Source organism: Acomys russatus, chromosome 16 (genome assembly GCF_903995435.1).
Source record: "Acomys russatus chromosome 16, mAcoRus1.1, whole genome shotgun sequence".
Taxonomy (NCBI): Eukaryota; Metazoa; Chordata; class Mammalia; order Rodentia; family Muridae; genus Acomys; species Acomys russatus.
Genome location: NC_067152.1, coordinates 26,667,931 through 26,682,066, shown reverse-complemented (window position 1 = coordinate 26,682,066; position 14,136 = coordinate 26,667,931). Strand labels below are relative to the sequence as shown.

Sequence of the window (14,136 nt, the reverse complement as noted above, 5' to 3'; positions counted from 1 at the left end):
ACTGGAGACTCCCTCTAGTGACTTAGCTGGTGGGTGTGGTGTTACCCATCCTCTGGTTCACCTGGGCTGTTCAAGTGGTGACATTGTCCTAGGGCAGGGGGCTCTAGAGGGCCATCTGAGGAGCTTCTGGGCAGACATAGCCTTCTGTGATCTTGGGGTTCTGGGCCCCACTGAAACATTGCTAATGCTTTGTTTCAGGCTGGACACTGCCAGGGCTGACTGCTTGGCCTGTTTAAATGAGGGACTTCCAGACTAGACAGCATGGCTCTTTTCAGTTTATTGCATGAAGGAGTTACACTAGTCCAAGTTAAAAGCGGACCCCAAATGGTTACATTATACAAGCTGTGAGGTTTTTAAACTTGTGACAAGGGACAGAAGGGAAATTCTACTCATTGCAAGGAAATCCTCACTTAAGCTTCAGAGCCACAAGCACTTAAAACCCATGAACCTTCAGCTGGTCGTCCTTAGCCAGTCCAATCTGCAACGAGAAAAGGACAGGAGTTAAGTCCACAAAATGACACCAGCCACTGGTCTGCAATAGGAATCCCACTAATAGGGGGTATGCCTAGCAAACCTAAACCCCCTAGACACAATGGGTCAACTGAGCACAGTTAAAACAAACCTCCCTTCTGACACCCCCCCCAAACAGGGGGCTCACAACTGAAAACTGGCAGGCCTAAACTCACCTCTATCAGGAACTGGCATATGTTCTTGCGCTGGTCACCCTGTAGCTGAATTACTTCTCCATATTCTGGATGCTCAATTACAGTACCATTGCAGGCAAATTTCTGCAAACACAAAGGGCGTATGTAGCTAAGTAGGAGGCCATGCAACGCAACAGCGCTTAATCCCTTTGTAAGTTTGCACCCTCCCCTGTCCGTAGACAATAAAATGTGCTCTTATCTACAGCCGACCCACCTTCTTAAACGCCTTCACTAGTTTCTTTTTATCGTAATCATCAGCGATCCCTTGGACAGTACTAAGGGTCTTCCTGCCGTTTCTCTGTTGAATTCTTATATAGATATAATCCTCCATGCCCGTAGAAAGCAGGTCATCACCCTTACTTGCATCAGCAAAGGGGTCTGGGGAGAAATAGGAACGTTCAGAGGCGTTGTGGTCCCATTTTCTACCGATCTTTCTAAGCATGCAGGTACCCGCACTAAATTCTTATAAGCTCCGGAGGCGTCCTTTGTTGTCCCTCTCGGAACTGGTCAGTCTTGAGCTGTAGGAAAGTATGGGCCCTCCTCCTGCTTGAGGCCTGCCCTCCCTCCGCAGCCCTAGCTCGAGCAGGCAGCGCCCCACCCGGCTGATGCAACCAACCGGAAGTCGGGTGCCCGAGGCGGAGCCTTCCCTCCCCGCTCCGTGACAACGACGGTGACGTAGAGGACGTGACGCAGGGGTGGCAGGAGGGGGCGGGTGTGGCTCGTAGAGAGGCAGGAGCCATTAGTAAATGCGCCACCCGAGACGCCGGGCCCGCCCGGATGGGCTGACCTCCCACCCTTTTCTTCCGGGCATCCTCGGAGGCCGACCCCAGGCGCAGGTCTCGGGCTCGCGGACACCGCCACCTCTCCATCCCGAGTTAACGATGGCCCGCTGAGCTCAGCGGCTTCCCCGAGCCCCGACCTCGCCACCCCCACCCTCACCCAGGCCCACGACCTTCCCCGGGCTTACCGAAAGAGTGGAGGTTCTGGATAGCGGACATACGATACGATTCCTTTTCCTCGGTGGAAACGGCCTGCGGAAGGCGGCTGCGGGAGAAGGCGGGCAGGGGGGACGGAGCGTCGGGAAGCGAGGGGGCTCGAGGGGGAGGCAGCTGAGTCCTCGGCGGCGGCTCAGTGACTGGGGCGGAGGGGCGGCGCCTGTATTCACTTATATAGCCGCCCCTGTGACGCCAACGCGCTGCCCTCACGTCCCGGCCCCACCCATGGCGTCAAGCGCCAGGGCGCCCGTGCGCCGCGCTTTCTATTGGTCGGGGGGCGGAGCCAAGGCGCAGCGCTTGCGCACTGGAGTTGGTGGCGAGAGGGCGTCCTGTTCACTCAGGGAAGGGTGCGGGGTGGGGGCGGGGCGGGGGAGGGAAAGTTTGGTACCTTTGCGCGCTTGCGCAGTGTGGGTGGTAGTTGTCTGGGCGGCCGAGAAACTGGCAGAGGTTTCGAGCGCGCCTGCGCCTTTGGCACGTTCTACCATCTTGACCCTGTTGGGGTGCTGGTACTAGCCCAAAAGTGGGTTTTAGGGTGAGGATCGATTGGCGTTCTTTAGTGGGATAGTACATACTGGTCATCCCAAATTCGAGAGATCCCGGCTAAGCCATAGACCACCCATCAACCCACCTCTCTCCTTACTTATTCACAGATTTAGCCATTTACTTTTTTTTTTTTTTTTTTTGGTTTTTTTGAGACAGGGTTTCTCTGTGTAGCCTTGGCCATCCTGGACTCACTTTGTAGACCAGGCTGGCCTCGAACTCACAGCGATCCGCCTGCCTCTGCCTCCCGAGTGCTGGGATTAAAGGCATGCGCCACCACGCCCGGCTGATTTAGCCATTTAATTCAAAATAAATATAACGAGATTAAAATCTGAACCGTGGTGGAGCACGCCTTTAATCTTAGCGCTGGGGACGCGGGGAAGCGGGGGCAGGCAGAGGCAGGCGGATCTACAAAGCGAGTCCAGGACAGCTAGGGCTCTGTTACAGAGAAACCCTGTTTTGAAAAACAAAAACCCAACCAAACAAAATCTAAACCTTATATAGAGTATCATTTGGATTGGCACGTTTTAATTAAAATTGGTAACCTACGGGGCATGATGGCGCACGCCTTTAATCCCAGCACTTGGGAGGCAGAGGCAAGCGGATCGCTGTGAGTTCGAGGCCAGCCTGGTCTACAAAGTGAGTCCTGGACAGTCAAGGCTACACAGAGAAACCCTGTCTCGAAAAACAAACAAACAAATAAATAAAATAAAATAAAATTAAATTGGTAACCTAAAGTTGTTTAGATTAATTCTTCTAAGGAAGGAAGTAGTTCTCGAGGTGGGAGTGGGGACCCCAGAAAAATCCAGGCACCAGCGCCTGCTCTTTGTACTCTAAGCCTGTATGTGAGGTAAGGCCTTTAAAGAGCTAAGGTGTGCAGGCCTGGTGGCGCACACCTTTTTTTTTTTTAATTAAAAAAATTTTTTTTTTAATTAAAAATTTTTTTTGTGTGGCGCACACCTTTAATCCTACCACTCAGGAGGCAGAGGCAGGTGGATTGCTGTGAGTTCGAGGCCAGCCTGGCCTACAAAGGGAATCCAGGACAGCCTAGGCTACACAGAGAAACCCTGTCTTGGGGAAAAAAGAAAAAGAAAGAAAGAAAGAACAGAACTCAGGGGGCTGGAGAGATGGCTCAGAGGTTAAGAGCACTAACTGCTCTTCCAAAGGTTCAATTCCCAGCAACCACATGGTGGCTCACAGCCATCTATAATGAGATCTGGTGCTCTCTTCTGGCTGGCAGGCCCACTCTCGGGCAAGAGTTGTATACATAATAAATAAATAAATCTTAAAAAAAAAAAAAAAAAGAACTCAGGTGAAATGTTTTTCAAAGCAGTTAACCTTTCTTTTTGGTTTTTCCAGATAGGGTTTCCTTGTGTAGCCCTGGCTGTCCTGGAACTCGCTCTGTAGAACAGGCTGGCCTTGAACTCAGAGATTGGCCTTCCTCTGCCTCCTGATCGTTGGATTAAAGGCATGCACCACCATCGCCGTTAACCTTTCACCTTATTTTAAAACGTAAAACATTTTCTGCAGTGTTTGGGATGGGAAATAGAGCTAGCATTCTACCACTACATTGTATGACTGACCCACAGTCCATCTCTCAGCCTGCTTACTGAAGGGGGTGAGCAGTGAGTAGAAATCAGAGATCTTCCATCTGAAGCCTCTCAGGAGCCAGAGAGATCAGATAAAGGAAGAGGCAGGCAGTCAAATGTGATGTAACCTGGTTCGTGGGCGCGAGTGTGACAGCTAGAGGCTGCACAGGCCGGCTACTGTGCCAGACTTTGTTCCAATGCTCTCCAAAGGGTGCATGCTTACATAGAATCTCAACCTAAAAACCTGCCAACTGCTAGGTAGGATGGTGCACCCTTGCAATCCCAGCTCCAGGGAGAAGGAAGCCAGAGGAAAGAGTTCAAGGTCAAGTGAGTTTGAGGCTAGATTGGCTGCAGGATAATCCTGTTTCCAAATGGTCAGGTGTGATGGTGCATGCCTTTGATCTTAGCGCTTGTGGGATGGCGGAGGGCAGATCCCTGTGAGTCTGAGCCTCACCAATCTATACAGTGAGACTTCGTTTCAAAACAACAACAACAATAAAAAACTGTTGGGCGTAGTGGCTTGCACTTTTAATGCCAGCACTCTGGAGGCAGAGGCAGGAGGATCTCTCTGAATTCTAACCAGCCTGGTCTACAAAGCAAGATCTAGGACAGCCAGGGCTGATTGTTACACAGAGAAATACTTCCAAAAAACCAAACAAACAAAAAGCCCAAACCAAATGAACAACAATAACAAAAAAACTTGTGTGCTGGCCCCATGAACTGTCCAGTTTCTGCTCTGATCACTAGTCTCACTGTCGCCCTCCTGAAGGTAAAGGATAGTAGGACAGACAGAAAACAAACAGACTGGTGGATCGCTGTGAGTTCGAAGCCAGCCTGGTCTATAAAGCAAGTCCAGGACAGTCAAGGCTAACACAGAGAAACCCTGTCTCAAAAAAAAAAAAAGAAAAGAAAAGAAAAGAAAAGAAAAGAAACAGACTAAGATGATACCGGACTGTGAGAGGTACTGAGGAGAGAAATGGGATATGTGGCCAAGTGACACAGAGTGAGTGACACAGGCCTAGTCTCCTCCTTCAGACGGGGTGGTTAGATAAATCTCCTGGGAGGTGGTGACATTACAGCCTGGACTTACAGGATGGAAGGGAATCTGCTGAAAGCAGAGGACAGGAGAACACTGCCTAGGGAGGAAAAGTCGGGTGGGCGTGAAAGAATTTTATTTTTGGGGTCTGGGCATTGAGACCAAGGTCTTGCACATGCTAGGCAAGTGCCCTAGTCCTGAAAGTTCCCCCCTCTGAATCCCCCTTTTTAAAAGATGAACTTGTTTTGGGGGCTCGTCAAGAGCACTGGCTGTTCTTTGAGAGGACCTGAGTTCTAGTCCCATGCCCTGCGGGGTGACTCACAACGGTCTGTAGCTCCAGTCCCCGGAGGTCTGCCATTCATTCTTCTGGCTTGTGGTGTGCCAACATACACACTGGCAAAATACCCGAATACATAAACAAAAAGAGGGAATAAAAAGATTGTGTATGAATGCATGTCTGATGCGTTCAGAGGCCAGAAGAGAGTGCTGGGTCCCCTAAACTGGAGTGTGGACCCCACCATGGTGCTAGGAATGGAACCTACCCGCTCTGCAAGAACAGTACGTGCTCTTAACTGCTGTGCCACCTTTCTAATTTATTAAACATAAAACCACCTCTGCAGCACCCATAAATGTTTGATTCTTATTTACTAAATGATTGACACCCCCCCATCTCTTTTTTTTTTTGAGGCAGGATGTCATACAGCTTTGACTCACTCTTTTTTTTTTTTTTAATAGATGTGACTTTATTATCCATCCTTTACATATCTTTTTGACTCACTCCTAACTCCTGATTGTTACTCTCCATTTCCCAAATGCTTAAGTTCAGGATGTACCATGGAGCAAGAGCTCTAAACAATATTTAGATTAAATAATTTAGCTCCCTTGATGTCAGGAAAGGGACTGCTATAAGTCATGGGCATCTCAATACCATTAGTCCAAGCTTGAAAACCTGAGGCCCCAGCCCATCTGTCTGGGAACCTTCACACCCATGGATGTGGCTCTGCTGGAGAGATCTACCCAGAATTCAATTCTCTGTGTTATGTTAGACCAGAATCTAATCCCCTCTCCCAATATGCATAATACATAACAATTATACTTTTTTAAAAAATTTAATTAATTACTTTTTTTTTTTTTTTTTTGGTTTTTTGAGACAGAGTTTCTCTGTGTAGCCTTGGCTGTCCTGGACTCTCTTTGTAGACCAGGCTGGCCTCGAACTCACAGGGATCCACCTGCCTCTGCCTCCTGAGGGCTGGGATCAAAGGCGTGCGCCACCACTGCTTGGCTCTTTTTTTTTTTTTTTAAAATAAAGTCCACCCTGTCAGGCCTTTTCTGACTCTTCTTTGCACATATGTGTGTGTTCTCCTCCCTTGGCCTGTTTACCCCAGAACCACGCTTCTGCTTTGTTCTTTGGAATTCTTCGGGTTTTTAGTGGTCTTCAGTCTCCTCTTAGCCCAGTGCTTGTCACTGGGCTCCACGTTTCCCACCGCAGCAGTTCTAGGAAGCTCCCCCAGCTTTCTCACCTGAGAAAGCTGATCTAAGATTAGAGCTGGTGATTGTGTCTGCTCCTCCCTTCCTTGGAATGTGGTATTCTCTCTCTGTGGGTTTGACAGCTTCTAGGCCTCCTCCCAGGCTCACTTGGGGGTGCCCTTGTTCTGAGGAGATTGCTTGCATGTCCTCAAATTGGGTATGATTTATTTTGGTATTATGAGACAGGGTCTCATGTAACTAGGCTGCTCTTGAACTCACTATGGAAGACAGGCTTTGAACTCCTGATGCTCCTGCATCTACCTTGAAAGCGCTGGGAGTATGGACATGCGTCATCATGCTGGCACAATGGTATTGATCACAGTGCAATGTGTTTACCTGTGTTTTGAACTAGCTACGTAACTTGCTAGCCTCATTATTAAAATGAAAACAAAAAGGCCTTAGTTCAAAACAGTAAAAGGTTCAAGGCGAGGACAGCAGGGCATACATTAGGTGTCCTGTAAGTGAGGGGTAATTTTAACTTCCATAGGTCACATGCCCTCAAATCTGGCCCCGCCCCTTCCTTTCTATTCCTGCTAGGTTGTAAACCTAAGGAACAGCACGTTTTGTCTCTTCTACTGTGTATTGGAGGCGCTAAATGGACCTGTAGGCATCGATTGTGGATGCTCAGTTACCGGAAATGGCCAACCCCTGGCTACAGGCTCACCTCTGCCACTCTCAAGTCTGGGAGGACAGGAGTGAGGAGAATCCGTTTCTGTAGGTCTGAGTCTGGGTCTCAAAGAGAACTCCTGGGCCTGGCCTGAAGCAGAGCAGGGAGAGTGGCCCTTCCTAAACCACGTTGCCAGCTCTTTTTGTAGGCATCTGGCCAGCTGGAGCCCTTGTGCATGCCTGGTGTGCTAGCGCATGCTTCCAGATCCCGACCTCCTTGCTTGTAAACAGTGATTGCCACACATACACTTTGCCCCAGGTGGGATACAGGTGAGAGGGTGAGTGACTGGGAAGTGAGAGACTGCTTTTGCTGGAAACCGCCGACTCTTCACTCGGCCTTGCAGAGGTCTGGTGGTAACTAGAAGCAGGATAGAGCCCCCCCCCCCCCCCCCCCCGCTCCCCAGCTTGCATCTGGCTAGGTCGTAATATCATTGTCAACCATCTGCTTCTGCAGTATCCAGATCTCTAGAGCAGCCATTGCACTAAACCTCAAGGGCTCACCTGCCTTTGTGGCTAGTCTGTTCTTAGTATCAATGTTTCTTCCACTGTCTTGGGTGTCAGGAACAAGGGGCCTGACTGATGAGCCCCTTACAACAAAGGGTAGAAATGCTCCCTAAACAGCGGAGACCTTCTTAGCCTTGGCCAAGCCCTGCACAGCCAGTCCAGAGATAATAGTCAGAGGTCACCTGACTACAGCCAAGGAAATTCAGGCTGACAGTAACCTTTAGACCATTGGATGTCTGTTCTTTCTAGTGTGGCCAAGCTGAGATTAAAGCTGCCTTCACCAACCTGTAACCCACAGAGCTCTTATAGTCTCTGCCTTGAGAGTGCTGGGATTAAAGGTGGGCACTAGCATACCTTTTTTTAAAAGACAAATTCCTAGCCGGGTGTGGTGGTGTACACCTGTAATCCCAGCACTCGGAAGGCAGAGGCAGGCGGATCACTGTGGGTTTGAGGCCAGCCTGGTCTACAAAGTGAGTCTAGGACAGCCAAGGCTACACAGAGAAACCCTGTCTCAACAAAACAAAACAAAACAAAACACAACAAATACCTAGGTCTTCTAGGCTGACTTTGAACTTCTAAGTATCTGTGGACTTCACATCTAAGGCATTGAGACTATAGGCGTGTACAAACCATGCCTGCCATGAGAAGCAATATTGCTACTACTTTTATTTTATTTTTAATTTTTTTTGTTTTTTCCTTTTTCAAGACAAGGCTTCTCTGTGTATCCTTGGTTGTCCTGGACTCCCTTTGTAGATGAGCCTGGCCTTGAACTCATGACGATCTGCCTGCCTCTGCTTCCTGAGTGCTGGGATTAAAGGTGTGCACCATCATACTTGGCTTTATTTTTAATTTTTGAGACAAGATCTCATGGAATTGTCTTTGTAGACCAGGCTAGCCTAGAACCTGCAGAGCTCCATCTAATTTCTGCCTCCCAAGTTCTGGGATAAAAGGTGTGTGCTATCATATCCAGCCTTTTTTTTTTTTTTTTTTTTGAGACAGTCTCATATAATTCAGACTGACTCATGTTCCACTTGCCTCCACTTCCCGAGTGCTAGAACTACTGTGCATGACTTTCCTTCTTTCTTTCTCTCTTTCCTTCCTTCCTTCCTTTTTTTTTTTTTTTTTTTCCAAGACAAGGTTTCTCTGTGTAGTCTTGGTTGTCCTGGAACTCTCTTGGTAGACCAGGCTGGATTTGAACTCACTGAGATCAGCCTGCCTCCGCCTACTGAGTGCTGGGACTAAAGGTGTGTGCCACTACCACGTGGCTCATTTATTCATTTATGTAGCTAGCTATCCATCCATCAACTTTATGTGCTGTGGCTATGCATCTCAGGTTTGCTTTAAACTCATGGTCATTTTCCTCCAGCCTCCCTAGGCCTTCTCATCAGCTTTCTGGTGACCTAGTTCTCTTATCTGAACTACACTTCTATTCCCTGTGGAACAACTAGATGGTGTGTAGCCTGGTGTAAAGTCCACAGCTCTAGCAGTCAGGTCAGAATCATTTCCATGGAAAGTCTTGAAAAGCTGCGGGCTAAGCAGGAGCCCAACTCTACGGTAAGGAATCTGAGTATCAGGAAGTCCATCTCTCTCTCTCTCTCTTTTTTTTTTTTTTTTTTCAAGACAGAGTCTTTCTGTGTAGCCTTGACTGTCCTCCACCTGCTTTGTAGATCAGGCTGGTCTCGAACTCACAGAAATCCGCCTGCCTCTGTCTCCTGAGTGCTGGGCTTAAAGGTGTGCACCACCACGCCTGGCACCAGGAAGGCTATCTCTTGCCTGGCTGGTACCTGCCAGGCTTCATTTTTCTCTTCTGTTCCATGGGACCAGTAACATTCTTCTTTTAGGCTCACATTGAAGGGATTCATAGAGTGGAATGCCAGTATAAAGATGTAAATCCTAAAAGTACAGGCTGGAGAGATGGCTCAGTGGTTAAGAACATTGACTGCTCTTCCAGAGTACCCAGGTTCGATTCCCAGCACCCTCATGGCAGCTCACAACTGCCTGTAACTCCAATGTCTGACACCCTCACACAGACATACTTTCAGGCAGAACACATAAAATAAAATAAAATAAAGGGTACAAATGTGAAATTTTTATATGACTAAATAGATTTTCTGCCAGTTTCCCTGAGGAGAGAGCCTCCAAGAGCAGCACGGGACAGGAGCGGTCTACACACAAAGGGATGGAGCTGAGGTGGTCTTCTCTTCAACGGGGGTCCTTTTGGGAGGATACTCTGGCTTTTGTGGCCTTGATAGAATTCCCCAGGGCCCCAAATGTGACACCAGAGTAGGAGAGTCTCTTGCCAGGAAGGGGTGGCGTTCTCTGGGGGGAAAATAAGTATCTCCATGGTAACCAGAGAAGATAGATGCTGTGATCCAAGGTGCCTCCCAGAGTTCTCTTATTGCTGCAGAAAACACTGTGATTGAAAGAATGCTGAGGAGGCTGGAGCCCCATTAAACTCAGGCTTGGGTTGTGGAGCAGCCTGCTGGGGGAGCTGATTGGCAAAGAGTTCACTTAGAATCTAATTGCGGATCTGTGTCTGGCATTTCTTATTCGGGACCTCCCGCCCACAAACATAAATGACTAGGATAGTTCCCTCCAACTCCCACCCACTCGGAAGGTCCCAGCGAATGAATGCTGCTATTCTTGCCACTTGGAAAAAGAGGGAAACCCAGGCCTGCTGCAACCCTGACCCAGGCAGCAAGACCTGCTTGCCGCTTGGGACTCTTCCAACCGATGCTGGTAAGGGAGGGAGGGAACCTTAGGGGATGCTAGCAGGCTTTCCTCCTGGAGCTAGGTGGTGAAACATCAGGTGTACTCCAGTGCCAGAGCCGGCTTGGTACATGTTGTAATGTACTCCCTCCGTCTCCCTGTAGCCTAGATAAACTTTCCCTTGCACTCACTTTCTCTGCCTTTGTCAGGGACTTAACTTCTGCCCACTCACATGGGAATTCAGCTCTGTTCTTTTTCTTTAAAAAAAAAAAAAAAGGTACATTTGCCAGATGTGGTGACGCAGGCCTTTAATCCCAGCTCTAGTAAAGCAGAGGTAGGCGGATCTCTGAGTTCGAGGCCAGCCTGGTCTAGAAAGAGAGTTCCAGGATAGACAGTGCTGTTATACAGAGAAACCCTGTCTCAAAATAAAACAAAACCAAAACCAAAACCCAAAACAAAACAAAACAAACAAACAAACAAACAAAAAACAAACAAGAAAGAAAGAAAGAAAGAAAGAAAGAAAAGGTACATTTAAAACTACTTAATTTATTCATGGGTGAGGCTTGCCACAATATCCATGTTGAAGTCAGAGGACAACTTGCAGGGTTTATTCTCCCCCCTCCCTCCTTCCCCCTAACCCCCACTTCCACCCTTCCCAAAAAAAGAGTACAGGCAGTTGTGAGCTTTCTCTCCAGCCCAAGATTTGGGTCTTGCCTTCCACAATAAGGGACCCTGGGATCAAACCTGGGTGGCAAGCACCCTGTGCTGGCTAATTTTATGTCGACTTGACACAAGCTGAAGTCATTTTGGAAACGGGGAGCCTTAGTTGAAAAAAATGCCCCCCAGACTGGTCTGTGGGCCTTCAGTAATTCTTCACCCTTCCCTCCCTCCCTCCTTCCCTCCTTCCCTCCTTCCTTCCTTCTTTTTCCCTCCCTCCTTCCCTCCCACCTCTCTTTCTTTCCTTCTTTCAAGACAGTGTCTGTCTATATAGCTATTGCTGTTCTGGAACTTACCTGGATTCTCCTGCCTCTGCTTTCCTCATATTGTCATTAAAGCCATGCACCACCATGTTTGGCATGGTGCAGTTTCTTGGTTGATTATTGAGATGGGGCCTCCTGGGCTGGATAGGTCCTGCATGCTATTAAAAAAAACCAAAAACCAAACAACAACAACAACAACAAAAAACCCAAAAAACAGGCTCAGCAAACCAGGAGAAACAAGTCAGTAAACCACAGCATCCTCCATGGCCTCTGCACCAGTTCCTGCCCTGACTTCCTGCCCTGACCTCCCTGGGTGATGGATTACAAGCTGTAAAATAATTAAGATGAAGTAAATCCTTTTGTCCCCAAGGTGGTCTTTTTCTTCTTTGTTTCTTTCTTTAGTTTTTTCTTCTTTTTGAGACAGGGTTTGTGGACCAGGCTGGCCTTGAAATCAGAGAGATCTGCCTGCCTCTTCCTCCCAAGTGCTGGGATTAAAGCTCTGTGTGCCACCACACCCAGCCTTCTTTTCTTTCTTTCTTTCTTTCTTTCTTTCTTTCTTTCTTTCTTTCTTTCTTTCTTTCTTTCTTCTTTTCTTTCTTTCTTTCTTTCTTTCTTTCTTTCTTTCTTTCTTTCTTTCTTTCTTTCTTTCTTCTTTTTGAGACATGGTCTCTATGTACCACTGACACACAAGTTCCCGTGAGACTTAATTTTGCACAAAAACATGTTTGTGACTGTCTTTATGAGGTCAAGGTTGATTTCATGTTATGGCCAGAGGGATTAAAAAAGGAAAGCGTTCCGCCCTGGCGGTGGTGGTGCACGACTTTAATCCCAGCACTTGGTGGGGGGGGGGGCGCAGAGGCAGGCAGATCACTGTGAGTTCGAGGCCAGCCTGGCTACACAGAGAAACCCTGTCTCAAAAACCAAAAAACAACAAACAAACAAACAAACAAACGAAGGCATTCATATTGGCTAGTCAGTGTTTATGGTGCTGGAAGGTGCTATGCATGCTCCACAGAACTCTGAAAGTTACAATGGCTGGCCTGATAATGTGCCCAGAGCAGTGGCAGCAATGTTATGAATGAGAGTGACATTTTTGCTGTTGTTGTTTTATCCAAGAGAATTTTTCTGTGTAGCCTTGGCTGTCCTGGAACTTGCTCCATAGACCAGGCTGGCCTGGAAGTCACAGAGATCCACCTGCCTCTGCTTCCCAAGTGCTGGGATCAAAGGTGTGCACTATCATGCCCAGCCCAGGAATAATATTTCTGATTGGCTCTAAGGGCAGCTTCATGACATGGAATTCATACCTGGCATTATTAAAAGGGCCAGGAAGCTGGGACTGGGTAGGCCCCAGGGGAGAAGCCAGGGCTATTATTGAGCTAAGTAGACATAGTATTAAAGTGACTCCTAATGTCTTATTGCTAAATCTCTGGACCAGAGCATCTCTCAGCTCTCATCACAGTGGTTTCTCCTTGCAGTAGACAGCATTTAACATAGAGACCCAAGACCATCCAATGTGCTGAGAACACTATGAAGTGTTAGGCACTACATTGGACATTTGTAGTTCACTCCAAGCCTCAGGGATCTTTGGAGAAGAGAGGAGGGACATTTGTAAGATTCAGATATGGTGGGTGACTTCAAGGACGGCAGCATTTTCCAGACACATCAGGGGAGGTGCACCTATAAATCCACAGCAGTTGTGACAGCACACACAAGACTCAGGCAAGCTCCTGCAGAGAAAATCCCAGCATAGAGGGCGGTGTGTAGAGGGGGTGAGACATGAAACCTGAGGGGGTGAGACATGAAACCCCACCACTACCTGAGGAGCTATTGGCATTTGATAGCTGCTGGGAGAGGGAGGACCAATTTAAAAATGAAAAAAACAAAAAAACAAACAAACAAAAAAAACAACAACAACAACAAAAAAACAAAACCTTGGTAGTTGACCACACACCAGGGCAGGCCTCACTCCCAAGACTAGCTGGGCAACACAAATTAGACTCAATGGGGAAGGGAAAAAAAAAAAAAAAGAAAAAAGTAATCTGAAAGTTGGGTGGGAAGGAGGGGGGGGGGGGGGAGATAGAGACAGTGCTGAGGGAGGAGTTGAAGGGGTAAATATATCCAAAATGCAGTTTATGCAATTGTCAAATAATTAATAAAATATTTTAAAAAGGAGACACATCCTCTGGCTGATGAAGACCTCACTCAGCACATTCCCCCCAACCCCCAACTTTCCCAGTACACTTCCTTTGCCTCCCCATTAAATCCAATCTATATAGGTTTCTGAAGGCAGAACTTTGAGGCCAGTAGCCCCCCTCATCTTCTTGGGACTAGCCCCTGAATAAATGGGGCGCCCTTCCACCAGTGTTCAGCTCTTAGTTATAGGCCTTTGAATGCCGAGGAGACAGACTCATTCGTTTTCCTTTATTTTTAGTTAATTTAATTTTATGTGTATCTGTGTATTCCTGAGTGTATGTATGTACAGCCACGTGAATGCCCGGTGCTTGTGGAGGTCAGAAGAGGGTGTCAGAGTCCCTGGAACCGGAGTCACAGATGGTAGTGAACCACCATGTGGGTTCTGGAAACTTCCGTCCTCTGCAAGAGCAACAGGTGCTCTTGACCACTGAATGAGGTCTTTAGTCCCAGGTTTTTTTTTTTTTTTTTTTTTTTTTTTTTAAATACATTGTTCTGTTTATATTTATTTAGTCTCATGTGCCTTGAAATAAACTGACTGATTTGGGAACTATCTTTGTTACACTGACTTGTCATTTGATTAGAGGATGAGCAGCTGCCTGTCTTGAGGGACAGGGAGGATAACTACCAAGGGCAGATCCAAAGAGAGGCTGGTGGGCTTTGTGGCATGCTGCCTAGATAATCCCAGCACTCTGG

General features: G+C 47.7%; 1 protein-coding gene across 1 annotated transcript; it reads right to left on the bottom strand.

Moving 5' to 3' along the window:
• Window positions 1–253: 253 nt before the first annotated feature.
• Window positions 254–1,861, bottom strand: Eif1 (eukaryotic translation initiation factor 1). The gene is made up of 4 exons (XM_051158613.1): window positions 1,672–1,861; window positions 919–1,082; window positions 687–788; window positions 254–478 (listed from the first exon to the last, which is right to left on the bottom strand). Exons 1-4 carry the CDS (start codon window positions 1,700–1,702, stop codon window positions 434–436), a joined length of 342 nt encoding a protein of 113 aa, XP_051014570.1. The 5' UTR covers window positions 1,703–1,861; the 3' UTR covers window positions 254–433.
• Window positions 1,862–14,136: the final 12,275 nt, after the last annotated feature.